Source organism: Phalacrocorax aristotelis, chromosome 2 (assembly GCF_949628215.1).
Source record: "Phalacrocorax aristotelis chromosome 2, bGulAri2.1, whole genome shotgun sequence".
Taxonomy (NCBI): Eukaryota; Metazoa; Chordata; class Aves; order Suliformes; family Phalacrocoracidae; genus Phalacrocorax; species Phalacrocorax aristotelis.
In genome coordinates this window covers 143574951-143602595 of record NC_134277.1, presented here as the reverse complement: position 1 = coordinate 143602595, position 27645 = coordinate 143574951, and the positions used below count along the sequence as shown (strand labels likewise).

General features: G+C 41.7%; 2 protein-coding genes and 1 non-coding gene across 7 annotated transcripts in view; 2 read left to right on the top strand and 1 right to left on the bottom strand.

The window, feature by feature from the left end:
• The first annotated feature begins 4200 nt into the window (after nucleotides 1-4200).
• RPL30 (ribosomal protein L30) lies at nucleotides 4201-8047 on the top strand. Of its 2 annotated transcripts, XM_075085471.1 has the most exons (5): nucleotides 4201-4310; nucleotides 4392-4442; nucleotides 5327-5472; nucleotides 6591-6721; nucleotides 7942-8047. In XM_075085471.1, the coding sequence occupies exons 2-5, from the start codon at nucleotides 4422-4424 to the stop codon at nucleotides 7989-7991; spliced, it is 348 nt and encodes a 115-aa protein (XP_074941572.1). In that variant the 5' UTR covers nucleotides 4201-4310; nucleotides 4392-4421; the 3' UTR covers nucleotides 7992-8047. The 2 variants fall into 2 exon arrangements, with proteins under 2 accessions (XP_074941572.1, XP_074941573.1); XM_075085472.1 differs by having other exon boundaries at nucleotides 4277-4442.
• Nucleotides 7606-7740, top strand: LOC142054075 (small nucleolar RNA SNORA72). Its single transcript, XR_012659421.1, has one exon. It is a non-coding gene; the product is annotated as a small nucleolar RNA SNORA72 (small nucleolar RNA).
• A 1603-nt stretch (nucleotides 8048-9650) lies between the features above and the next one.
• MATN2 (matrilin 2) overlaps nucleotides 9651-27645 on the bottom strand; it is a 73159-nt gene continuing 55164 nt past the window's right edge. For 2 of the 4 annotated variants that reach the window (XM_075085468.1, XM_075085467.1), the window contains exons 14-27: nucleotides 27448-27570; nucleotides 24246-24368; nucleotides 24030-24152; nucleotides 23817-23939; nucleotides 23522-23644; nucleotides 23195-23317; nucleotides 22933-23055; nucleotides 22648-22770; nucleotides 19983-20396; nucleotides 17265-17417; nucleotides 13992-14063; nucleotides 13308-13418; nucleotides 12986-13081; nucleotides 9651-9971 (exon numbers count right to left, since the gene is read on the bottom strand). In XM_075085468.1, the coding sequence (XP_074941569.1) occupies nucleotides 9919-9971; nucleotides 12986-13081; nucleotides 13308-13418; nucleotides 13992-14063; nucleotides 17265-17417; nucleotides 19983-20396; nucleotides 22648-22770; nucleotides 22933-23055; nucleotides 23195-23317; nucleotides 23522-23644; nucleotides 23817-23939; nucleotides 24030-24152; nucleotides 24246-24368; nucleotides 27448-27570 (1883 nt within the window). In that variant the 3' untranslated portion in view covers nucleotides 9651-9918. The remainder of the gene's footprint in view (nucleotides 9972-12985; nucleotides 13082-13307; nucleotides 13419-13991; nucleotides 14064-17264; nucleotides 17418-19982; nucleotides 20397-22647; nucleotides 22771-22932; nucleotides 23056-23194; nucleotides 23318-23521; nucleotides 23645-23816; nucleotides 23940-24029; nucleotides 24153-24245; nucleotides 24369-27447; nucleotides 27571-27645) is intronic. The other 2 variants (XM_075085469.1, XM_075085470.1) reach the window with 2 other exon arrangements.

Below are 27645 nucleotides of genomic sequence, written 5' to 3'. Positions count from 1 at the left end.
TTAATTACATTATCTCCCTCTCTGTTGGAAACCCTGCCCCTGCCCTCTCGACTAGGCAAGAGCAGAGTAAGGCCAGGGAGGGAGAGGCAGTAAGGGAGGAGGAGTGGCCCTGCCTTCCCCGCCTGCTCTCCATTACCTGCATGCTCATCTTCACTGCCAAACTGAGCACCAGCCTGCAGAGCCCCTGAGCAGAGTAATACCCAACTCAGCCCGTGAAGGAGTCGATCTCCCTGGCTAAGCGTGGCTGGTGGGGCAGGCAGGAGGGCTGGATGTGGCCACGGTGCCTGCTGTTAGTGCTGGGAGAAGTAATGCTGCTTTTCCTGAGGTTGCCAGCTGCTCCCTGGACCTTTCCATCTTGAGACATGTTTGTTGGAGATGGGAGACATTGTCTGCTGCTTCCCTCCCTTTCTTTTGTTTCTGCTGTATCACAGCCTCGTCGTGGCTGATGCTCCCCTGCGGAGGATGCCTGGGTGCCAAACTCTGCCTGATGTGCCTTCCCCCATGCTTTAATTCTCAAACGCCTGCATTCTAAATGCCCATCCACACTCAGCTGCTGATTTTTAACAAGACAGAGCTGTATAATATTGTTGAAGGAATTTTGGTGGGGCTAAAGCCTTTTCTTCCTTCTAGTGTTGCTTTTGTCTGACTTTGACTGGCCCTTTGCCTTTATAAAGGACATTTTATGGACCACAGGTTCCCAGGAGAGGCCTTCATGGCCACAGATGGGAGGTTTGGGGGGTGAGAGGCAATTGTGCCTATTTCTGGGTGTATTCCCCACCCTACCCAGATTTAGGGACAGAATTTGAGGTCCAATGACCAAAGAGTCTGTCAGAAAGTTCTCTAGGAAATGCAGGTTTTTTTAAAAAACACATCACTGGAACGAACTAGTTTTATAAATTCTTAAGGAAAGTTTTGCATTCTCTCCTAATCTGAGCAGAGGTTGCAAGGGTACCCTTGAAAACAGCACCCTCTTCTGGAGCCGTGCATGGCTCCCACATTTTGCAAGATAACATAAAATATGGCATAGTCGAAAAGAATCGCACCGAGGACTTCATGAGACCCACTGGGCTTTATATTCTCTTGCCAGTAAATTCAACAAGCATGAAAAGATGGATGTTTCACCTGACCACAACCAACCAGGTAAAAGTTTAAAGAATTAAAAGCAAAGACAAAATTTGATGGTAGGAATAACAGCAATGCACCTGAGTGCTGGGGCACGGAGAGGAAGAGGAACAAGAAGAGAATGAGATGTGGAATGGAGTTTACTTTTCAGCTGCCAAAGAAAATAAAAGTTTGAAGTACACTTCAAAATTGATTTAATTATACTGTAAAGGCTGAAAATTATTTTGTTTCAGTAAAGGAAACTGGACTATAGAGACACAGCAAAATGTAATATTTTATATTATTATTTATCTAGTACATATTTATATGCGCTTAATCTAGAAATTATCCCTAGAACCTTACAATTAGAGATGGACGAATATCTGAGTTTCACCTGGGATATTTAAGCTCCACTTAAGCTTGGTGATATTTTTTCTATCTTACCTTTATCTCATCTTTATCTCAGTATTAGCAGTTTAGATCTTAATCTAGGTACTTCAACTGATCTGTCAAAACCTAAGGTTGCTACCCAGTGTCTATACAGAAAAAATGGCTGGGATAATGGTGTACATTTTGACCAAAGGCTGCTTGTCACTGAGAAGGTTATCCTGTTATAAATATTTTGGTAAGATGTATGATTATATCCTAGAAAAAAAGTCAGCGTGGAGGTACCCATACCAGTAGAAAGGCATAACAGTATATTGCCATAGATTATTTCCCGTATTTGAAACAAGCTCTATTAATATAAGCATACTAGAATAACTGAATACAACATCTGTTGGCTTGGATTTTTAGTTTGTTGCTACATATCCCTATTGGCAAACGCATCAAACTTCCTAAAGCCAGCAAGCAAAACGCTCTCTCATGTTTGTGCTAACCCAGGCAAGTTTAGAAAAGCTTTTATGCTAGCTTTGTAATTTCATAAGAAAATGTATATGCTGGGGTGCCTTTCTGGTGCAGTGTCTCCTAAGAGCATGAATTCATACCAGCAGAAGACTTCCAGTCCTGCAGGTGGACCCCCAGGCCTCCTTCTGCAGGGGTGTCACAGGGGAACCCCCCAAACTCACACCCTGATCACCCACATTGCTCATCCCCCCAACGCTCAGGCAGGTGCCAGCTGAAATCATGCTCGCTGCTCCTCCCGGCACCGACCTGGGGTGTCTGTCCTGGGCTGGACACCACTGTGGGATCGACCGCAACTGTTCTTAGCCTGAAACTGAGAACCTCATGTCATAGCCACCTTAATAGTTACTACGTGCGTGTTCAGCAAGCTAATTTTAAATCTGATGGTTTCCAGAGCCCATGGCGGGCGGGAAAGGGTTTCCCTGCTCTGTGACTCCAGCACAGCAGAGGACTGAGCTGCTCTCACGTGGGCCAAGGCCACCACACAGCCAGGTGGGAGAGAAGAGCTGTTGCCCCAGCAAACCCTGGAGCTTTGCTAAGGGCACCCAAAGCTGAACCCACTGACACAGGCATTCTCAGGTCCAGAGCTACTCTGAAGCTCAGTGGTATGCTTCATGCTTGAAATCAGGTGTTTGCTCAGTCTGGGGCTGTATCTCATTGGGACAGTTTATTTATGACCGCAGTGCAGAACTAGGAGCAGGCACACACCGTCAGGCCTGGCCAAACAAAGGCACTGCTTGGTGCTTTACAGAAAGCCAGAGTGCTCAGTGCTTACAGCAGGCAGATGTGGAGTCAGACCAGCATGCATCTATTGCTCCAGTATCTTGTGATGCCAAAGAGATTTATTTTCTCTATACTGTAATCTTCCACATCAGCCCTGCGGCAGAAGTGACAGTCCCCACAGAGGACGGGAGGCTGCAGCCCCTTGGAACTCTCCCTGCATAAGGGACTTCCTTGATCAGTGCCTTATCATAGAATTATTAAGGTTGGAAAAGACCTCAAAGATCATCAAGACCAACCATCAACCCAACACCACCAGGCCTCCTAAACCATGCCCTGAAGTGCCACCTCTACACATATTTTGAACACCTCCAGGGATGGCGACTCTACCACCTCTCTGGGCAGCCTGCTCCAATGCCTGACCACTCTTTCAGTAAAGAAATGTTGCCTAATATCCAATCTAAACCACCCCTGACGCAGCTTGAGGCCATTTCCTCTTGTTCTATCGCTAGTGACTTGGGAGAAGAGACCAACACCCACCTTGCTACAACCTCCTTTCAGGTAGTTGTAGAGAGCGATAAGGTCTCCCCTCAGCCTCCTCCAGGCTAAACAACCCCAGTTCCCTCAATCTCTCCTCATAAGACTTGTTCTCCAGACCCTTCACCAGCTTTGTTGCCCTTCTCTGGACACACTCCAGCAACTCCATGTCCTTCTTGTACTGAGGGGCCCCAATCCGAACACAATATTCAAGATGCAGCCCCACCAGTGCCGAGTACAGGGGCACGATCACTTCCCTGCTCCTGCTGGCCACACTATTCCTGATACAAGCCAGGATGCCATTGACCTTCTTGGCCACCTGGGCACACTGCTGGCTCATGCTCAGCCAGCTGTCAACCAACACTCCCAGGTCCTTCTCTGCTGGGCAGCTCTCCAGCCACTCTTCCCCAGGCCTGTAGCGTTGCATGGGGTTGTTGTGAGCGAAGTGCAGGACCCAGCACTTGGCCTTGTTAAACCTCATACAGTTGGCCTTGGCCCATCAATCCAGCCTGTTCAGGTCCCTCTGTAGGGCCTTCCTACCCTTGAGCAGATCAACACTCCTGCCCAACTTGGTGTCATCTGCAGACTTACTGAGGGTGCACTCAATCCCCTCATCCAGATTGGTGATAAAGATATTAAACAAGACTGGCCCCAGCACTGAGCCCTGGGGAACCCCGCTCGTGACTGGCTGCCAACTGGATTTAGCTCCGTTCACCACAACTCTCTGGGCTCGGCCATTCAGCCAGGTTTTACCCAGCGAAAACTGTAGTCTCCCGCAGAACAGGAGGCAAAACGGGGCATTTAAAAACGCCCTGTGAAACACGGCAGATTCGGCTTTCGGGGCAGAGGAGGTGGGCGGGCGAGGGGCGGGGCCTGGAAAGACGAGGAGCAGCCTGAGGTGTTGGCCGGGCGCAGGCGCATTGGCAGCTGGAGGGCGGTGTGGGGAGTCCGCGTGCGGCTCTCGCGATAACTGAGACGCGGGGATCCGCGCTGCCTTGTGGGAGCCCCCTCCTTTTTGGCTGCCCGGCCATCTTGGCGGCGCGTCTCCGGTGAGCGGGGCTCGGCCGGGGCGGCGCGGGGGGCTCCTGCCGGCTGCTAATCCTTTCTCCTCGTTCACCCTTGTCTTCCAGTTACCGCCCGGCCTGACGCGAGGCAGCAACATGGTGGCCGCGAAGAAGACGGTGAGGGGGAGCGGCCCGCGTCGCCTTCACGTGGTGGCGGAGCGGGGCGGGTGGCGCTGCCGTGAGGCGCTTTGGGTCCCGGCGCCGTCTGAGGCGGGGAGCGGGGCCGGAGGGGGGCCCTGGGCACAGCCTTAAGGCCCCTGCCGCGGCCCCCAGGGCTCGGGCCGTGCCCGGGCTGCCGTCGCCTGCCGCCGGCTTCTCCGTGCCGGGTTCCCCGCGTTGCGGTGTGCTGCCCCGGGCCCCTGTGCTAGCTGGAGGGAGGGGGAGCTGGTGCTGAGCCCCGAGTGCGGGTGGAGCTCAGCGTCTGTATTTCCTGCCATCTTTTCGTCTTTCTCTTAGAGCCGCTCTGGCAGGTATGGGTTTCTTGTTAGATGTTGGTGTTCTGCTTGCAAATGCGCTTACCTGTTGTCATCAGCGCTCCACTCCTGTTGGAGTGTCGGCTCATGTTGCATGTGATTAGTTGTTTCTGCTGGCCGATATAACACTTAGTACGGGCCCTGGGAAGAGACATACTCCAAACCTGGCTTAGATTTGCAAGTACTTCCTTGGACTTGACTAGCTGCGCTGATGAAGGCCTGTCAGATACACCCGGACATCATTGATTAACGTAGGTAGCAGCAACAGTGCTTTCAGGTGTATTTTTCTAGTGTAAGATACACGGCTAAGAGGTATTTTTATGAAATTGGGAAAACATAACATCAGTAACCCCCTTATCCACAAGCCTTCTCATATCTGTTTGGTAGGTTCGCTTTTTTTATTCAGTGTTGCAAATTATAGGGAAATTATTAAAAGATTCCTTGTACTTGGAATTTCTTAATTTTCTTACATTCTCTGTAATTTTGCAAAATGTAATGTAGAGTAACACTCTTCTGCATCTTTTTCAGAAAAAGTCCCTAGAGTCCATAAACTCTAGGCTTCAACTGGTTATGAAAAGTGGTAAATATGTGCTAGGATACAAACAGACTCTGAAAATGATTCGGCAGGGCAAAGCCAAGCTGGTCATCCTAGCCAACAACTGTCCTGCTTTGAGGTAAGCAGATGTATGAAAAAACAGTTCTCTCAAACTGAGGCAGGTCCTTTGTACAAATACAGTGTGTACTTCATGCTAATCGCTACAGTGAATTACTAATGCAGAATACTTTGCTGCCATATTCCAGAGTGCTATGGAATAAAAGTGGTGGGTCATTCACTATACAATGATTTCAGGTCTGGATGTGTTGAAGTGCTTCCCAACATTTTTCTGGCTTTCTGATTAAGAGTTTGCACTAGCGAAGATACTGTAAGCTTCTCATACTGTGATAGCATTCATTAGAAGTATAATGGGACTGAATTCCTCTTATTTTTAAAGTAGTACATTGGAAAACAATTTTACAGGTAGGAAAACTAGTAATTGACAGAGATTTAAAATATTTGAAGCACACAAAATTTGCTGTCCACGTAAGCTCTAAATTTAGGTTCCTGGCCAGTGAAATTGCTTTTTTGAGAATGAAATCTTTACTGACTTCCCTTGTTGAATTTCTGGGCACTTTTTGTGTTCAAGGGATATTGACAGATTCAGGAAACTGTAAATACAGAAAACCAAAATTAGGTGCTTGAGAAGTAGCGGGGCTGTTACTGTACTCAGCATGCTAGTGGGGATCCCAGAAGTCCTTGAAGAACAGTATTGACCACTAGAATCTCCTGGTGGAAGTCAGAAGAGAAGGGAATACAGATTGACTTTTTTAAAAGAAAAATACACAAGTTTTTCACAGCTAGTGGCAGTCAGATCTCTGTTCAGTATCTGGCCACTGGGTGTCAGCATTATAACGGTCATTGTTTATGCACTTTGACTTAGCTCCTGCAACGTTACAGAAGTCTGAAAGTCCTGAATCCCCATTTTTCCTGTAGAAATGAGCACGTGTAGGAGCAACCCCAAGGATTTGCACTCCAAAAGTGGGTTTGCTGGTACATACCTTCAGCATGCTCCTGGGTAAGGGTTCCTGAGCCACAACACGGTAGTAGCGTTGGCTGGGAAGGAGCAGATGTGTTTTTCTGTGTGGGAAGGGAAACTGTAAGGTTTAAGTGCAATTGGAGTTAAAGTTGCTCTCGCTGTATACAGTCAGTTAGAATTGTTTGTCAGTATTATAACACCTAGTTTTTGAATTGCAGAAAATCAGAGATCGAGTACTACGCTATGCTTGCCAAGACGGGTGTCCATCATTACAGCGGCAACAACATTGAATTGGGCACAGCCTGCGGAAAATACTACAGAGTGTGCACGCTGGCCATCATTGACCCAGGTATGTCTCTCACAGGATAGTGACCAAATGGGTATGGACCAGTGGTTCCTCTGCTCACTTGTGAGTAGCAGCAGTGAGGAAGTAACATGCAGGGGTGATGACATACTTTGTCCTTTTCCCTTAATTAACTCTTAATTAAAATTTTCTCTGACCAAGATACTGTTCTTCTTTTGTGAGTCCTAGGTTCTTAGAACCTGGAATTACTGCTGCTTGTGTTTGTGCATAGCTCCTGTTACCACTAAACCCTGTGAGCATGCGGTTCATCTACCTATCGGTCTGTAACGAGGTTTCAGTGGCTAGGAAGCAACTTTATGGTCCCTGTTTCTGAGCCCATCAGCCTGAATATGAGCAGGTGCAACACACCTTGCATCACCTTTGTTTGACTGTACTTAACCTAAGACAAAGGATTGTGAGTTGTCCAGCTTCCCAGAATGATACATAGAAAAATAACCTATGTGCGGGTGGATACTAATACAGGGTTGAAAATTATATTAAACTAAATTTTGAAACTGTAAATCTGTGTGTAGTTACTATGGTTTGGTAGTGCTCTTTGTCCCAGAGAGTTGCTTAGGTTCCTCATGTGGGCTGCTAATTAAGTGACTTCTTATCCTCCTTCCAAAACCTAAGAGAAGAGTCAGGATTTTGTTTGTTTGTTGACCAAAATGTGTATGCACTGATTTAATGATTTCTGCAATAACTTTCACTTAATATTCCCCAAGTGACATTGGTTTGAATTCACCGTTTCTTCAGAAAGTTTTATTTAGCTTGCTTATATTCGAATACTGTCTGTAAACTTAACTTTCAAAATGTTTAGATTGATTTTGGGCAGGGGGGCTAACTGTAAGCTAAGGAGCTGCAAGTAAATCTTATTGCTGTGTAAAGTAATGCGAATATTCTCGCTGTCCTGATATTTTTGTGATCAGGGGAGGCTAGACATTCGCTATATTAAAACTATGCATTGTGTCCTCCAGGACTAGATTGTTGCTCTAGTACTGGCTTTGTAAATGCTAGTGACAGGTATGTAATTATGGTATAAAAATTGTGTATGGTTTAGCAAAACACAAGCCATGAAAATTACTTGTTTTTTTCTAAATGTACTGTCTTTGTATTTAAGTCGTTTTCTATTTGTAGAATCAGTGTGAGTGTGTTTAACTTTGGATTACTTCTCAAAAGAGATCTGTCTGTGGGTCGTCTTGTAACAATGGATTTTTGTTTTACAGGTGACTCTGACATCATTAGAAGCATGCCAGAACAAACCAGTGAGAAGTAAATGCTGTAAAGGTGTTATTTCTACAATAAAACTGGTTACAGATCTGTTTTAAGAAAGATTTATTTTATACCTTTGCTGGTTTTAGGGAACAGACTATATAAATGAAGATTCATTACCACTGCTGTGTCTCCTGTTCTGTTAGAAATAACCTTCACAGGACAAAACTTGCCTGTTTCTTACTCCAGAAGTTGTGGATTGCGAGAGGTAAGTGGAGTAAGAATTGATCATGGCAAGTACGGTGCCAAATCCCAAGAGGCTAGGGCTTCCTTAGTTGTTGGTTGTGGAGTGCTAATGCAAAAACAAGTTGTAAAATGAGGTACAGTAGCAAATTTGGGATGTTGGTGGGGGACCCCAAAGGGTTTACTTACACTAAAAAAATTCACACTATTTTTACCAAATCAATCACAATGCAAATTATCCCCTTTGTCTTTTCATTCCAAAAGAATATATACCTGTCAGATGGCAAATAGGGTAGGTGCTAGACATGACATCTAACATTATACTTTCAATAAGATAACAATTAAATTCTCAAAACTGAGTTTAAATTAGTCCTTTTTTTGTTTTAGTTTTTTGAAGGTGTTACGTTAGAGACAGATGCGTTGGTGTTCTCAAGTCACTACTGCTGAAGGCATTGGTATCTTGCAGATTTGTTCCCATCTTGTGCAAGACACTGACTGCAGGATGTTCCTTATTACTAATGAGTATTAATTGAGGTGCCAGTACTTTGCTGACATGCAATAAAAGAAACAACTCATGAAAATCAGGATGTACCAGGATCCTTGCAGAACTTGCATTGTTTGCCAAAGTGTACCAAAGCACAAGGTACATTTTAAAGCTTGGTGTTATGTATCCATGTAATGCTCATTGGCTTATCTGAGATCACTTAAATCTGGTTTTGCTGCCACTACTGCTTCTGGTATAGAAGGGATGAAGCTGCGTATTTCCATTTGGAGATAAGAAAGGCAAGCCAACGTGTGTCAAAGCAAAGGAGGAGGTGCTGGTGTCTCTGCCTATTAAACCCCAGATTGGAATCAGTTCAAGAGATAGTTTAGATAGTGCTCTTGGTGTGAATGCAAAGGTAGCAGAAGAGTGCCGTTGCTGCCAAGGGGAAGGAGTAAAACTTGAAGGCACTTCAGCTGGCCACGGTGGCTGGAAGCAGTTTGCTGCTTCCATTTGTGTCTTAGTGTTTGACAGACAGGTGTGCAGCCAGTTGTATTGCCCAAAGAATGGTTTCATAATTAAAAGACTAGTTGCATTCAGGGAAGTTAGGGAGTCACTGAACCAGGGAACAGTAGGGAGGAGTTACGTGGTCTGGATATGGTAAGAGGAAACGTACCTGAAAGTTTGGATTTGATACCCTGATAATCCAGCAGGCTTCCCGCTTTGCTCATTTACTTTCATCACAGTTTCAAGACAAATTTATAAATTCCTATTTTTACTTGTAGTCTACTCTTGTTGGAAGAATATAAGTGAAACGTAATTGCTGTGAATGCTGTCCCACTTGTTCTGTTTTTATATATGTATGTGTATATGGAACTATATATATCCACACAGATTGGGTGCTTAAAATACGAGCAGAGTGAGTGGAGGAAAGAAATACAGAAAAGCAAGCCAAATAAATTGGCACTCTAAAAGTACTTCAGAACATGGAGGTTTCACTTCAAAAAATAACAGCATTTTATTATTTTGCGTAGCTTATTTCAGTAATTTAGTTGCTAGTTACTAAATTGTTTATATAATGTTTTCAGTATTTCTTATCGGCAATCAACGCAAGACAGAACACAAAGGATATAGATGCAGGGATCCAAAACAGTCTTTTCAACTTCAGACACAAGGGTTTGTTACTTTACTTTGAACCAGTTTAAGAAAATAGCTCTGACAAGTTGTATGTATAAATATACAGTGTAGTATACACTTCAAATTTTGATCAGTATTTTAGTCTGTTTTCCAAGTCTTCCATTCTCTTCGTCATTTCTTCCAGTAGTAAAAGTTAAGGAAAGAGAGCTACTGATAGCATGTATTCATAGAAGAACTGTGTCAGGTGCCCGATTGCTATGGTCCATAAGCTCGTTTCTCTTAGTTACCCTCTGACTCTCAGTAGTTTCTGATACAACACTCCCCTGTATTTTCTTACTCTGCTTTGATCAGCTGAGTTCAGAAAGCTGTGTGAAGCCCTCTTCATTAACAGGCATACCTCAACATGGAGTTCAGGCTGCAGCTTAATCAAAAGGCTGGTAGTTCTGAAAACTGGCCATTTTCCTTTATTTCAAAGGGAAGCTAAATGTTTATCCTAGTTAATGATGTTTAAAAATGTTACACATAGTTTTCCCTGTGATTAAGTGAAAGCTAACAATAGATTGTAAAACCATAGCAGCTTCATGACCGTCCTGTGGTGGTGTAGCATAGGATGCTATTTTAACAAAGCTAGTGGTTTCCAGACAGATGGGGAATAGGGTGCAGCAAGCTCCAAGGGACCTCTGGCTGGCTCCAGTGACAGTAAGAAGTAGCTATGCAAAGCAGTGTACAGCATCATGTTCCCGATAAGCACCTCCAGCTGCCAGGCGTTCTATGCTGCAGGAGGAGGTTGGATTGGTACCATTTATCTGACCACCTCTCCCAACAGCGGTGGTAGGGCTGGAGCTAGGGGAACCAGAAAGGAAGAGGGGACCTGGCATCAAGAGAGAACTGAAGGCACAGTGGCCCACCTGAAAAGGACTACCGCTCTGCTTGCATGTCTAGTGTCTTGATTTCAACATCTTAAGGCCTTACACAAGGTAAAAGGAAGAACTGGCTATATGAAAGTGGGATCTTTGACAAGGGCCTGTTGGAAATTGGTTAGGGTAGGTGGGCAAACTGAATTCAGCCTGTGAATTTGGCCAGAACAGCCATGTGCTGCCCACCCCCCACTCCATGTTATACTCAGAGGAGTAACAGCTATCCTCTTGCTCATATGGAGCAAGAGCAGGAGTCCTGCATCTGCTTGTGTGGGGACGGACCTGTACATCAGGCTTATGTTTTGTAATTCCTCAACTGTTTGTCATACAGAAGGGATTACCATATGTATGCCAGCATCATTTGAGCTGGTTTCTATGCAACGTCAGTGTTTCTCAGGTGTTTACAGTGACAAAGTTCAAGCAGTAGAAACTGCATTCATCTATGGACAGAAAAAAAATAAATGTAACTGGATACAAATCATCAACAGTTTGGATTGGTCCCTCTAAATTCTGTAACGAGCTAGTTCTGTAGCCAGTTCTCCCTCTCCCCCAGATCCCTGGGATGGGGACTGTCCAGCAGTCTTTGGCACTTACCAAGAACTGCTATGTCACTCAGTATCTGAGCTGCTCTTCAGATAAGGCAGAGAAATGCGGCTTGTAATGGAGAGGAGACTGCATAGTTCTTCCTCTGTTCATAGCAATGGTTGCGCAGTGCTCTGGTGAAGTATTTGGCACTGCTATCAAAATACATAGGCCTTGCTCAGTGTCAGCAGCTTTTCCGTCACCATGAGTCTTCATAGACTCTCCAAATCACAGGTGCCTGCTCAAATTGTAAAGCAAAAAACGCACATGCTGCTAAGCTCTGTTTTCTTTGGTTCTAGTATGCTCAGAGTCTAGGCTTACAGCCTAGCTGCAGGAGATAACAGTAAAGCTTCTGCTGAAGGGGGAAGAATTGGCCTTCTTTCTTGTCAGCATCTAGGTTGGAACTGTGTGTGCCTGGATAACGCTCTTAAGGATGTGGGAAATGACCTAGAGATTTTTCTCTGAGGTCACTTGCAGACTTGGAGAAGTCCCTGCAGAGAAGTATAAATGTCGATGAGCATTTGAAGCACCTAGCAGTAACCTTATGCAATGGTTTTCTCCCCATTTATGAAGTAATTCTCCTTTGTGTAGAATAATTCAAAATTAATCAAGTGATCAGAACATGATTCCTTGAGCTCCCTGCTGAAGGAGTCACTTGGGAAGGTGGGAGATACAGTGACGCTGGCTGCTGCAGTTACACAAAAGAGCTGGAGGTAAGGTCTGAACCGGGAGGCAATGTTTTGCATCAGGTTAATGGAGCCATTGGCGGTGTTGCCTGATGGCACGACCGCTGAGGGCTCTGTGAGCCTGACTCTGGACAGACTGTAGCCTCCGTAGGTTCCTCAGTCTGAAGCTGTTCTTGTCTAGGAAGCGCACAGCTATGAGCTGTTGGTATCACTGCACTCTTCTGTGCGGAAAGTAACTGCTTACTGATCTTGCACACAGAAAATTTAAATAGATGTGATGTCTTCTTACTGTTTATTTGATTAGGCAGAAGTAGCTTTCATGAAGAAAACACAGGAATTTGCTGCATAAATAACTCTGTGATGCAAAATATTGCAGAAAGTTGTATTGCCAATTTGCTGCTGCTGTCTCCTGAGACATCTGGTGGATGTTACAGATAGTGTAAAGGCTACTGTACTAACAGCTCCCTTGAAAAGACAGGCTAACTTGGGGGAGGTGGGGGCAAAGCTACAGATCTGCACTTGACTCATTTTTATCTGCGTATTTTTTAATGCAAAATTCATCAGACCTGAGTCCTCTGAATTCCTCTTCATTTGCAGTAGTATTTTAAATGACTGCCTGCATCTGGTGTTTCTCCAAGCACTTCAGAAGGGAAACATCTCCTGTATTCTGACTCCTGTAGCCAGTAAGTGCTATGTTGATACCATCTGAAGAAATAACCCAAAGCAAAGAGGTGTTAGTCTTGAATTTGACCAGTCATTTCTTTGCTGCCCCTGAAGGGCATAATCTTAGGGATTATTAGAAGATACTTATTAATATTTTGGTCTCTTCTAGGTCTTCTTCAAGGTCTTAAAAGCCTTGCTTCTTGGAGATTATCTATTAAGTAGTTTAGGTTTTTATTACAGTAGATTGATTTGAGCTATGGAGACACCTTAGACTTGATGCAGTGTAATTATAATTTCTTTGAACCTACCCTCCTGCCTTACATGTAAGAAAGTTATTCTGAAAGGATATATCGCTGGGTAAGTCTTCTTACTTCATTGGTTGCATAGTTCTGGAACGTCACAAGGTTTTCACATTTGCACTGGTCTTTATCTTTTGAAGCTTTTCCTGAAAAACAATGTCAAGCATAATAAATCAAATGGGATGGGGGAGGAAATGACAAGGACTTACAAATACATAGTATGTTTAATACAGCTTCCTGTTCTCAAAAGAGGTCACCATCCAAAGGAATGCTCTGAGGCAGATTTTTAAATGCTGGAAAAAGTGCACAATACTTAGGCCTATATATTCAAAGAGCAGTCTGGATTATTCTAAATATAGGTAACCTGATTACCTGTTGTGCTTGTTGAGTGAGTGTGACTGTCTTCAAAAAGATACTTGTGGTGTATTGCAAGATTGGGACAGGCAATGACATCTGTGATGGCTATTGTGGTTGATTCAGGTCCTGCAGGAAACCCCCCAAAAGTCTAAAAATCAAACCCATTTCACTTAATAATACAGTATTTTTTTCTACTCACATGCACAGAGTTCTCCTTAATTAGTGAGTAATCTCACTGACTGTACTGGGGATCATTCATAGAGAGGACTAGGGATACAAAGATGTGAAGGAACCAAGCTGTTAGGCTGCATTTACTGGATATGATTTAATTTGTGGGTTGCAGAACTGAAAGGGAGTTGTGAAACTTCCTGTGAGGAACAAGTGATTGAAAGCTGAACATGCTTTAAAATATCAAGCACAGTGTGGAAATACAAGTTCCCCCATAAAGTAATTTGTTTGGATGGTGTAAGAAGCATGCAGCCATGCATTTGTTAGAGTGAATCTAAAATTTTTTTTGGACAAAGCAGATTTGAATTGCAGAAAGGACTGTGGCTTGGAGAGGGGGTAGGAATGGGAATGGGATGAACAGTTCTCTCAGAGGTGAGGTGAGTTGTTAGGGTTCTCTGCAAAAGGCATCACAAAGAGGCAACTTGGCAATGATCTGGGGAGATAGCAGTGCGCTGAGTTAAAACAGCCAACCTGAAGGCTGTGGACCAGTCTTACGAAGCCTCCCAGTTGACGGATCCTGCTGGTGAGCTGACTCTTTCAAGGCTGGTGGAAAGAAATGAGATCACAAAAGGAGCAATAAAAATGTCCACATTCCCTAGTAATGGAGATGTTTCTTATCAGTTACTTGATTTCTCTCTGTCTTTCCTAACACATGGAGAATGCCTCATACCTGTGCAGTTCAGAACAGGTCCAGTGCTGGAAACTCCAGGACTCACCCTTCAACTCAGACTATCAGAGGAACTCTTCCAAAACCAGAAGTGCTTTATGAATAGATTAATAGTGGTGAAGCAAGGTGAAATGAGAGCAAATCTACTTTGTGTCCTTCAGTGAAAATTCTTGCATGTTTCATTGTCATCCACCAGTCCTTTGGGGTGAACTGAATAAGAACAAAAACTGCTTGGAGAAGGAAGAAATTTTACTCTTCAGTTTTCTTCTTTGTAATGGGAAGCATTGATCCAGGGAGTTGGGAGTGTTTAGGTGCGAAGGTACAGTAGAGTTTATTGGATGCACTAGAGTTTAAGCAACAATACAATTTTCTAATTCTTGAAACACAGCCTTTAAAATATAGCAATTTATTTCAGACTCCACATACCGATCTCTTTAGCCAAAGGGTGGCTGGAGACAAATGGAAACCAATTACATATGCAGGTATAACCACCTCGGGAGTCACTCTGTGCACTAGCCCTCTCTTGCCGCAAGAGGGTAATGTAGAGGCAGCTTGGGTTCCTTAGGAGTGGGTTATTTTCTACTGAAGGTGAAGCATTTATTTTCTAAACTGTGGAGCCCTTAATGGTCCAGACGAGCTGGAGAACATACACTTAACAACTGCATGACTTCATCAACTATGCCAGGGGAGTGGATGGAGCATCTGGGACTCCCTCCCTGCAAATATACCTGGAGTTCCTTTGCTGAAAGGGTATGTGTGAGGGTAAAAGTGATGGTGCAAACATTCCCGATATGCCATGAAGGTGCAGTAGGAAGGTGGAAGATGCTTCTGGGCCAGCCTCCAAGCGCGTCTTAAAAAGCAGTGGCTGACTATTTACAGCAGTGACAGTGATCCACAATTTGGAAGAAGAACAGAAAGTTAACCAGCAGGCTGCTGAGTACTATCATCTGACTGGGGGTGGGGTCTTGTGGCAAAAATAATGTGGACCCTGTAAGTAAAGGCTCCCGTAATGCACGTGCTCAGAATGGGGGTGAAGAGGCAATCATGAATGTATATGATGTATGACATTGCCGTAGCCTTGTTAGTGCTTCTAGTCAGATGAGAAATGAATTAACCAAGGCAATGAATAGGAACCTTCTGACTGAGTTCCTCTTAATAAGAGGCAAGAAAGAAAACAACTTTTTTTACTACTAGTCATCAAGAATAATAAATAGTAATCAGCAGCTATTCTACTAGGCTGATGCTTTCTTGCAGAATAAAAGGAAAAAGCCTTACCCCAAAAGATATTTGGAGGGCTGCTTTACTTGGAAATACGCAGCCCATCCATAGCTGGGACTGGGGGTGGGAGACATTTTCTGTGGAGTCCAGGAGATTCAGAGGGTCTCCCACTGCCCTCACAGGCCGGAGCCTCAGAAGTCCTCAGCTAAGGACCAAGGCTGGAGTAAAAATGAAATTACTGCTGTTGCAAAGGAGGGAAAAAATGAAAACAGCTGAAAAAAAAAAAAAACAAAAAACAAACTTTCAGCTTGTGTAGCAGGCTGAGAGGCAGAATTTCTGGTGGAGTGAGTTGATGAGCAATAGGTGGTCCTGGAGTGTCCAGAAAAACAAGGCTGGCTCAGTCCTTGGTTCACAGGTGTGAGGCATTGCCTGTTGATGAGAGAGGAGGAGGAGAGAATCTGAGAGGCACCAGCGCTGCCTGTTACTAGAGGTGTAGTCTAGAAACTGCCACAAAGGGGCAGGATTTACTTATTTTTTGTATGGTAAGTAATGTAGTTTTAAAAAAAACACCAACAAAAGCAAAACATGGTTGCTGACACTGCTGTGGGTACCTGAAGGATGCATTTCCATCACCAAGCTCTGGGGTTTGCTAATGAGAAAGAGTTGTTTTACTGGTTGCCAGATAGTTTTGGCTTTGGAGTCTCCCCAAGCTTTCAAGATGACGTGCTGTCATCAGCAGATTAGCTGCATAATAAGAAGGTTAATTGAACAGGTTTGGTTTTGCATTTTGTATTTCAGGAAGATGGAACTAGGACTTCTTAGGACTGAGAGAAACACAAAGAATATACAAGCTAGGAAGCGGATTCTTTTTTTCAGATTCTTCCTTGACATCTGTATGAAGAAGAAATGCACTACTGCTTGCCAGCCAATTTTACACAGTAACGTTATAGAAGAAAGTAAAACCTGTTTGCATATAATTCCAAGAAAAACCACCAAATAAAAGCTAGTGAAAATTAAATAATCTTGCACAATTCTAGTGCTATGACTAATGTTATTGATGGTGATGTTTCTGAGTTTTGCTTCAGGTACCAATTTGAATGTACAAATAATACCAAGTCCTGGGAATACGTGAGTGGGAGAGACATGCTGTCCTCTCTCTGGTGGAATAGCTTTTGTCCCAGCTCACATTCCCCCTTCCCCTTGCAAAACTTCAGCTGGGAATATTTATATAGAGGCTGTTTGTGCCAGAGTAAAGAAAGGTGCTTTCCGGAACAAACCTTCCACATTTGTGGAGCAAAACTTGGAGCTTATGCATAACTGAGATCCACTCTTTGTAGCTGTGAGTGTATGTTCAATGAGCTAATGTTAGTCTTCTATAAATATACACAACAGATCTTGATTATTTGTTTTGCTGTGGTTTAGGCTTTTGCCACTGGTCTTAAGAGTAATTTTTTATTCTCATTAAAATGTTACAAATCTTTGATTATTTTCCCACATTCCTAATGAAGTAGATCATGCTTCTTTGGTGGGGAGGCGTTCAGTGCATGGCTGACTTAACAGTAGAAAAAGGAACGGGAGGGAGCGATTGATTCTTCTGGGCACAGAGTGTACATTTTATGCAACCTTTATGAAAATAAAGGAAAGACAATTATTATATAACTTACCTGATGACAGATTAAAAGTATGTATTCCTCCCATGTTAAAGGGCAAAAAATTTACTGTGAGTGACTTGTGCCTTACAATGTCTGACACCAATGATCTACAACCTATAGTATGACACTAGTTGTCCTCTTAGGCCTGCAAAAAATCTACAAGCATTCATTCCTTTTCTATCTCAGTGAAAAGTGGAATGCTGTTACCTTCACAGATTTGGACTCTTAGCTCTTCACTTATGTCCTCCATAGCTGTGAAGTCCTCAGCATAAAAGAGATGTTTATATGATGGCTCAGAAGCAATTTCCAGCAGTTCTTCCTCAATTGCTTTTCCTATTCCGATGGCATAGATAATTATACCTAGATTCAAAAGAATTGCACATAATTATTACATCAGCAATTCTAAACCCTTGTTACGCCATGAAAGGAAAATATGAGCATTAGTCATTTTGGAGAGAGAGAAAGGGAGAGCACAAGAAATGTATATGCTATGTAACTTCAGAATTGGTTTTGAACAGGCTTAATATGCTTTAGTTATTGAGAGATGTGTAGAAACTCACTGCTTGGCTGTGATTTAACAGATAGTTTTTAAGTTAAAGTGATGCCAGGCCACTACTGATAGTAAATGAACCCAGAAAGAGTACTGCAAAACATCCGAGGGAATCACAGAAGTCAGCCCCACGGTTCCACTGAAAGTTCCTGGTTCGTGTGTGCCTGTGTATGTAGGGTGTGTATAATAAAGCTAATTTCCACATTGATGGGAAGACCTGCTAATATTAGCAAATCGGGCAGAATCCTGAAAGATAGCAGTAATTTTTTTATTTCATTGAAATCCTCAGAGCGCATTGAGACTAGATTCATGCACTCTAAGGGATGCCAGTGGGCTGGGAGGCACTGCAAAGGCACCCAGACCTGTGAGGCTAAGAACGGGAAAGGAACGATTTGTTGGGTGAGGAGAGAACAGGGATGCCTGGGACAAGCATTTCCCCAGCAGAGGTGCTAGGGAGAAAGTAAATGAAGATTTGTAGTTTTCTTCACTCTGAAAGCAAGGGAGGAGGAAGTGGTTCCCAGCCCTCTCACCAGACAGATTTTAAGCAAGCAACGAATACAGAACATAGTGATCTTCAATATCCCCTTTTTCAGCCGTTTTTTTTTTTTTTATTCTCATTAATGTATGATCTGATACAACATTTCTCTCTACATCAGTTCTGGCTTAGAAAGTGTCCACAACTAGCACTGATTTTGTGATTCATAATACAACTGTTAGCTTCATAGTATTTCAAGCTCTTTTAGAAGATTCAAGAGCAGAAGCTACCTTCTCAGCTGGTTGGTTTCAGATAAAACTTAGGATGAGGAGGCTTGGTATCTCTTTATTATCATGGGGTAATAACAGCTACACACTCGCTGAATTGCAACTTTAACCTTTTTGCCAAAGAATCCTGGGCGTGATAACGTCATAAAATATGCATTTTCCAACTCTTTAACATTTAATGTAAGCATCTCCTTACTTTTCCTCATGAATCTGCCTAGGATTGTGCTTTAGCCAGGAAAGTAAAACATTCACCAGAAGCTGATTCAGTTTAATGAATGGACCAATCACGCTGAGGTCTGTTGCTTTTTAAAGACTTGGAGATATCAGTGATAAAGCATTCAAGGCCAATTTCATATTCCGCATTACTACATTGCCTACGCTGCAATTACACAGAGGATGGATTTGGCTTGTAGCATGACAAATATCAGTACAAGCAGTCCGGGGCTGAGGTTTCATTCAGCAAGTAAGCAAGGTTGGCCTGTTCTTCTTTCCTTCTTCAGTCCTGTAAATCCTCCATGTACTTTCCTAGATCTCATTAGTTAGTGTATAAATTTTTTGTTTTGTTTTTAATATTCTAAAGACCGCATTTCATTGTAATGTCACCCTTGTTAGCACATACTCTTCTCATATCCTTGGACATTTTTCCCTTTTCTGCTTACAGAGAGGGATCAGTCCTGACCAATGCGACACTAATAATGTATCAAGTTATGACTGATGTATCAAGTCAATAAAATAAAGACAGAAAAAAGATGTGCAGCGTCTTCTAAAGTCTGGCTGTTTTCTCTGTGTGGTGGGCTGTCAGCCATGGTTCTTAAAGCAGTTTCTCAGAAAATGTTTTGCAAAGGAAAAAAGAGATCCTTTATTTTCTTGAAAAGTTTTGAAATTTTTCAGGTAACTAACTCTGCTAAACAGCTGAGAAGTTTCTGATTTGTGGTACAGTGTCCTAGAGGATGGATATTTGCCCAGACATACTCTGAATTAAAAATCACCAGTTTTCAGTTACTTTTCAGCATATCACCTGATAAGGCACATAGAAACAGAAAGACAGACAGCATTACAGCGATATCTTTTTGTAAAGAGGACCCATCTTCCCTCCAGAACACCATCAGCACTATAAAATCAGTTAAAAATACAGAACAGATGTAAATAAAAAAATAATGTAACCAATTATTACCACAGTATTTCTCAGGGGGATGGATTTCTGTATTTTGAAGAGACAAGTTGGAGGGGGTGTTTATTGTTTTCTTAGAATTTTTTATTAAGTTCCCAGTGTTCCCAAATCTCTGTATCAAATGTCTGCCCTTGGTGGATATGTTCAGGGCACTGCCTGGCATGCCAGGTAGGTAGTACCACTGCCTGGGGATAGCATGAAACCCCAGTGGTGAGACACTCACCATGGGTCCTGCAGTAGGGGTGACATAAGCGCCTTATAGCAAAGGCTCCTGTGAACACCAAAGATCCGATGTTCTGCCGCAGTGGTCACTGTACTGGCCAGACTGCTATGGCAAACGCTCTCTGGAGCAGCACATACTGGAGGACATCCGTACTATTGCCACACCTTAGTTTCTAACAATATTTACCTCTTAGAATGAGTCGAAAACATTTCCACTTACCACTTCGCTTTGCTCTAGCAGCCCACTCGGAGACTTCATCTTGGGCTCGTCCATCGGTAAACACAATGGAGATTCGAGGGACATTTGCTGAAAATGGTCTTGCTCCTTCTGCTTCTGTGAAGCTTCTCTCAAACATTTGCTTCAGAGCCAGTCCTGTCATGGAACCTCGCCCCATGTATTTCATTTGTGATACAGCTTTCTTCATGTCTCTGGCTGAGCTGAACTGCTTTAATGTAAACTCCGTGCGAACTTCAGTGGAATACTGAAGCAAACCAACTCGAGCAGCTTTGGGTGAAATCTCAAGTGAATCCAAGACTCCCGAGACAAATTGTTTTACAATTTCAAAATTATCCTCTCCAAGACTTTTTGATCCATCAATCACAAACACCAGGTCAACTGGGCCTTCAGTGCATGCTGTGAAATAAGCAGCAGAGCGTTCAGATCATGAAAAAATTCCACAAAGCTGAAGAAGGGACCTAGACACCCAAGGACTGTATAAACTCAGAGATCATCTAGAGTACCTTGTTCCTGGCTCATCCAACTTTGTCAGTGTGTCTAAAGATGTTGTGTACAGTCTATATGAAAAGCTAAGAGTGTACCTTTGACCAAGAGTTTAACAAAAATATAATCACAGTGAATACTGAGACGTACTGCTTTGCAGAATACTACAACTAATACAGCAACAATCAGCAAATTTTAAGAATGACTGTTAGGTGGAGAAAACTGTATAACTGAAGAACATAGCTAGGATATAGAGACAGAGTTGCCATCATTTTCTTCCAGGGATAAGCCAGAAGGCTAACTTTGCATTTGTGTAAGCGATCAGCACTGAAAGACATGGAAGAGAATCACTTGAGCTGCATTTGTGTGGCAGAAGTAGCAAAAAGGTAAAGGTGGTACAAAGAAATGAGTCAGTGAAGCCACGCTTGTATACAAGGTGAAAATCTATGAGTTGAGTCATATTTAGAGTGGCAGGGAACAGTGAGGCAAAAGCGAAAGAGCTTGGGAAAGGCTGAGCGAGAAGAGAGAAGTTAGGTAGCCTGCCCTAGAGCTTAGGATGAGGTTCAAGTCTGGGGACAAAATTCACACAACGCACATGTTTTTATAGCACAAACTTAAACCTCTAGTGGCAGAAAAACAGCTAAAAAATACAGGTGAGACAGTAAATGCTAGAAATGTGCCTAGCTGCTAAACATGGCTAAGAACTGTTTATGTAAGGTTTTTTGCTCGTAACTCTCTAACAATCTTGTAATTAGAGGTATATGTATTGCTGAAATTAACCTTTTCTGGTTTACCCATTAAAGCTGGGAGTTTGTCAGGAGACTGACAAATTTGGTGTTCTCATACTTTTTGGCAGGTGCACACGCAAAAATCAAAGCAGTTTGTAGGCACTGTGCATCCGTGACAAGGCTAGGGAATTTAGGGACTCAAGAATGTTTTCGAAGCTGCAGAGTGGTTCTGCCAGGTGTTTTCTTTTTTATTATTCTGGAAAGCAATTGCCTCCAGCAGGCATAGACTAGTGCGCTTTGTGCAAGGGGCTGGCTGCGTGTATGCTCAGCTCCTCTGATCAATGTAACTTCCAGGGAGAATTTGCCATACTACGGAATATAAGGTTTACATCTTAGTCTGGACCAAATGAACTTTGACCTCTGCTCATCTCTGATGTTTGTGTAGTGAGCATGCTGTAAGCACTACACAAGAGAATTGTGCAGCAGAAATTACTTTGCAGAAATTACTGAAGGTGCCTGTCACCAAGTCAGTGCAGGGATAAGGAATTTTCAGCTTTAAAGCTTGGGCTTTTTTTCTTAGACAATAGCTCTGTTTTAAAACTGCTGTTCAAGAATTCCTTTCTGCAGTCATCTGACGAAAAGACCACAGAATCACAGAATGGTAGGGGTTGGAAGGGACCTCTGGAGATCATCTTCTCCAACCCCCGTGCTTGAGCAGGGACACCTAGAGCAGAGGCACAGGACGGCCTCTAGGTGGGTTTTGAATGTCTCCAGGGAAGGAGGCTCCAGGCGATGGAAATGCAATAATGTGAATATCAGAACCACCTCAATATTGCATAAGTCAAGATAGGGCAGCAGTCCATGGTGAATGGTTTTAGTTAGGATTGAGATCAGCCATGAACATGTTACCATTCTTTTGGTAATAACAGTCTCCCCAGCTAAGGCATCCATTTTTGCAGAATAAATGTTTTTACTGAGTTCCAGTAGATGAATTTCTCCTCCAGGTATTAAAGGGTGATGAGATAAATGCATGTCATACTCTTAAGCATGTCATGTTAGAAGATAAGCAAATAGAATTAATGATATTTTAAAATGGAGTATATAAAGATAAATGCTCCAGAGTATATGAATCTGATTAAAGTGCACATTCCTTGATAGTAAGATTTCACTTTGGCTTTTTTCCTGATGTTTGGAAAGAATTACTATCATACTTGATGCTATACCAAAATAACTGTTCCACTTTGTTAGGTTTGTGCTTAGGAGAGCATCAAGTTAGTTGTTCAAGACATTTTCCATCACACTCATCATATGCTTTGGGCTTTCAAATATTATATAATTTTTGAAATGAAGCATTTTTTGAAGTGAGGCATTTTAATTGCAGTCCAGTAATTTTAGAATTCAAAGAAACAAATGTTTTCTAAATAAAATGTACTTACTTCTGCATGTTTTCTGATCCTCTTTTAGTATATATCCCTCCCGGCATTTGCAGATGTATGAATCGTCATTATTAACACAAATATGTTCACAACCGTGGGCAACTGATTTGCAGACATCTTTATCTAGGAAAAATTGAAATATTTATATGTATTCTATTTAACATATTCATAAATTCAAAGACTCCAGACATTATATTTGAACAACGTATGACAAAAGAGACCAATATCTTTTGTTTATGCAGCAATGCCAGAGAAGAGTGGTGACTGACATACTGAGTTACTTACTTCGACATGTTTTCCCATCTTGTCGCAGGACAAAACCCTCATGGCACTGACAGCTGTATGAAGTGTTATTATTAACGCACACATGTTCACAGCCATGGTCAATGGATTTACACACGTCTTTATCTGAGAATTGTTAAGAGAATTTCCTTGTTAGACCATTTTTCACATGCAAAACTGGCACAAACAAGCTTTGAGTGAAATTAAGGCTGTTATTTGCTTTATGACTGAAAAAACATTCCCCATAAATGTTTCAGCTACTCACTCCTGCATGTTTTCTTGTCTCGCCTCAATACAAATCCCTTGTGACACTGACACGTGTATGAATCGCCAGTTGGAACACAGACATGTTCACAACCATGGTTGACTGTTTTGCAGATATTTTTACCTTGGAGTAATGAAAATTATATTTAGTACAGTTAGCTATGTAAATAACTTTCACAAAATGTAAAAAACATGGCAATAATCTTCCATGAACGAGCTTGCTTCCATTAAGTTGGTTCTATATTAAAGACACAAATAACACACTACCATTGCATAGTGTGTTTCATTAACAGATCAGGAGGTACAAAACAAAGATTAAACAACTTACTCCTACAAGTTTTCCTGTCTTCCCTCAGTATGAAGTCCTCATGACACTTGCAGATATAGGAATCATCAGTATTAACACAAATATGTTCACAGCCATGTTCAACTGAGTTGCAAACATCTTTATCTGAGAAGAGTGCATGGAGTTTGTGAGGTGAGGTTCATTAGGGAGAGATAATATCTTTTATTAACCAGCTCAAGTAGTTGGAAAACACAAACACACTAATGTGCAAACACTCACAGCCACAACACTTAAAAGTCTCATATTAAAATATACTTCTATAGCTCAGGCTACTCACATCTACATGTCTTTCCATCTTCCTTCAGTATGAATTTTTCATGACACTTGCAGATGTAGGAATCCTCAGTATTCACACAAACTTGTTCACAGCCATGGTTGACTGAGTTGCAAACATCTTTATCTGCAAACAGAAGAGTAGGTAGTCAACATACATCAGCAGTGGTCTTGATTATATGTGTAATTCATCAAATCAAGTTCTCCTGCTACTTACTTCTGCAGGTTTTCCCATCTTCTCTCAGTAGGAACCCATCATGGCATTGGCAGATATACGAATCATCAGTATTAACACAAACATGTTCACAGCCATGATTGACTGATTTGCAAAGATCTTTATCTGAAAACAGATGACAGCCCTTGCTGGTAATGCATTTCTACACAAGCCTGATCTGCAGATAAAAAGTATGCTGATAAATATCAGGCTACTTACTTTTGCATGTTTTTCCATCTTCTCTTAGCAGGAATCCCTCCTGACACTTACAAACAAATGAATCACCAGCATTAACACAAGCATGTTCACAGCCATGGTTGACTGATTTGCAAATGTCCTTGCCTGGGAATAGTTAGATAATATTTAATGTGGTTTGCTAGTTAAACTTTTTTTATAAATACAAAGACTGTGGGGGTAATCCCATGAGCAAAGAAAGATGGAAGCCTGCAAACTGAAAGCAAATCTCTGGCTAGTTAAATGATAGACAGCTTAGCTTACATGGAGCATGAGTTCTTTACCATCTGAGAAGAAAGAATTGCATGGTTTGGGTGGCTTCCCACTGACAGTAAATCATTTTAGGATTAATCTGACTAGATGAAGGAGGAGGACTTTACATTAAGACCAGAAAGTAAGAGTGAAAGGAGGGAATAATTTAGTGCAGGTGTTTAGCACAATTTCATGCTGGTAAAAACAAAATTAAGCAAAACACCACAAGACATGAAGCAAAACAATTCTTGAACATCCTTACACCAATGCCAAGAGTCTGCATAAACAAACCCCAGAAGAATAGGAACTACTCATTTAAGAGAATAAATAAAACCTAACTGGTATTGATGAAAATTGATGGGAGGATTTGTATGACTGCAGTGTTAAAACCAGTTGGTTAAAACCAGAAAGATAGATGGGGAGAAAGTACAGAAGGAAGTGGAGCCATCTATCAGCATTCCCTGTTTCTTTTTCACTGCAACACAAAAGAAAATGTTATCAATTGCTAATGGAGAACTACTTTTACATAGAAAGTAGAATAGTGTGACAGCCAAGTTTGGATTGGCTCTTCAGCAAAATACTTAGATTTAATGTGAGGGGAAGAAAACCTTATATTTTTACAAGAACTTCCATCTGAGCCAAATTACCTGGGGGTTTCATGCTGGCAATACAAAAACTCCAAAAACTACTACAGAGGACAATCTTCTAACTCAAAAAGCATTACATTTAAGATATAGCAATCTAAACTAGATCCCATTATAGCAGATAAAGAAGAAATTATCATGTAAGTAAAAATTAACATCTGCTTATACACAGCTGTGTGCAACTCAGACACATTTGTTGTTTATAAACAGAATCAAATACAAACCAGCAGCAGACTTGGCTATTACTTCAAAAGGATAAATTTTACATAGCTGAAAGCAAATATGAGCCAGAGTATTTTGGGATGGGGGTGAAATAATAACAATAAAAAAAACAAAAGCAGTGAGTGATTGCACTATATAAGGTTATAATCTAAAAAGAAGCCAGAGTAGTTAAAAAAGCAACCTCAATTAGAAATTGAAATTGAAAACAGCGACAAGATTTGAATAATAATTGAAAGAAAGGAACATTCACAGTATTTGATGAGCATGAAAAAATTAGGAATTTGAAAACACTGAAAGATAAAGGACAAGGAGGTGCATGGCCAACAAAATAAAGGCTAGTATGAGCACGTTATTTAAAGACTATTAGGAACAAAAAGCATTCTAACAATGTATTGCTAATTAATACATAGAAATGGTAGACTTTCCAATCTTAATGCAGAAATGTTAAAATATTTAGCGTATCCAGATCTGAACTTATGATATAGGCTACTGTTGATATTGTTGGAGTGAAGAGTTTCATCAGCTGAGAAGTAGGTCACACAGCACCTGCTGAACACACACACTTCTAAATCAATAACTCCAGATAACTTGCCGTGGAGTTGTAAAAGAGCTGGCTGAAGAACACCTTGGATGCTTAGTGTTGTTTTTCAGTAAGTCCTAGAACTCCGAGAAAGCCCCAAAACACCAAGCAGTCTCTACCCCCAGTATATGCACACACACTGAAAAAAATACTATTGTTCCAGTGTTTGAAAAGGATGAGTAGTTCATTGTAAGCCTGTCAGCTTCACATTGATGTGCATTAAAATAGTGGAATAGATAATGTGGAACTTGATTCAGAGTAAAATCAAAGAAAGAGAATTAATATCAATCAACCCAGTGTTATGGAAAAATAGATCCTGGAAAACTAAATAAATATATTTTTCAATTGATTATGAGTCTGCTTCATAAAGCTCATGCTGGTCATACAATGCAGCATTCACTAAGGCAGCAGTCTTGGTATTTATTTTGATCAAGCAAGCAGTCTACAGAATCACCATTAAATGGATTAACACTGGCTAGAGAGGACTTCAGTATAAATAGTAAATTGGGGAACATCAAGTGGCTTTCTAAGAATTTGCCCTGCTCCTCTACAACTTAACATTTTTATGAACAACACAAAAGAAAATACAAAATAATCACTGACAAAGTTTGTAGGTGAGTCCAGTTTTGAGAGAATGGCAAATAGAACTAGAGAAGCTGCTCGTAATAGGAGACATGAATCTTTTTGCAAGCTGGATAACGGCAAACCATATGTATTTTAAAATAGTCAGAACTAAGCTTATACATTTAGAAATAAAGAACGAAGGCTGTATTTCCAGGATGCGGAACGCATGTGTGACTAACGGTCATATGATCATGGTAGATAACTGACTGACCATAAACGCTAGCAGAATATTTTGGTCACAGACTAACGCTATCTTTGGTTATAAAAAAAGATACATTAAAAAAAAAGATAAAAGATAAAAAATTATAGGTATATTCAAATAAGAATTAGGTGGGTTATAGTTCCTTTACCCTGGACCCTGCTGTGTCTCCTATTAGGAGACTTTGTACCACTGTGGTGCCCCCACAAGGCTGCTGATAAATAGCAGAGGTTTTAGGGGAGCAAGAAGAGACTTATCAAAAGATTAGAAAACATATAAAGAACGTGAAGGAGTTTCATCTGCTTATCATTTACAAAAGAACATGCTAAGAGGTTAAGCTAAGGAACAGGTTACATCAGTATCTGCATGAATATACACAGAACAACACAGTGGCAATTAGAGCATCAACCCATCAAAGAAAAATGCAGCAACATCCTATGCTGAAGGTTAAAACTCAACATACTCAATCTCGAAATGAAGCTCACATTTTTAAAGCCACATTCAAACCTGATTTTCTGAAATGTATCTTTAGTTCAGGCAATAATTAATTCATAGAAGTCTTATGACCTATAGAGAACAATATTCCATTCCCACCACTATAGATCAGTGAATAATCTCCTAATAAAATGAAAATGAAATTTATTCTTTTATTCATAAACTACTTACTTCGGCATGTTTTCCCATCTTGCCTTAGTACAAATCCATCATGGCATTGGCAAGTGTATGAATCGTTATTATTAACACAAAGATGTTCACAGCCATGACTGACTGATTTGCAGATGTCCTTATCTAGGAATAATTTAGACTTTATTTAGTACAGTTTGATGAATGAGAGCATTTCCAAAACTTTAAGGCTAAAAATAA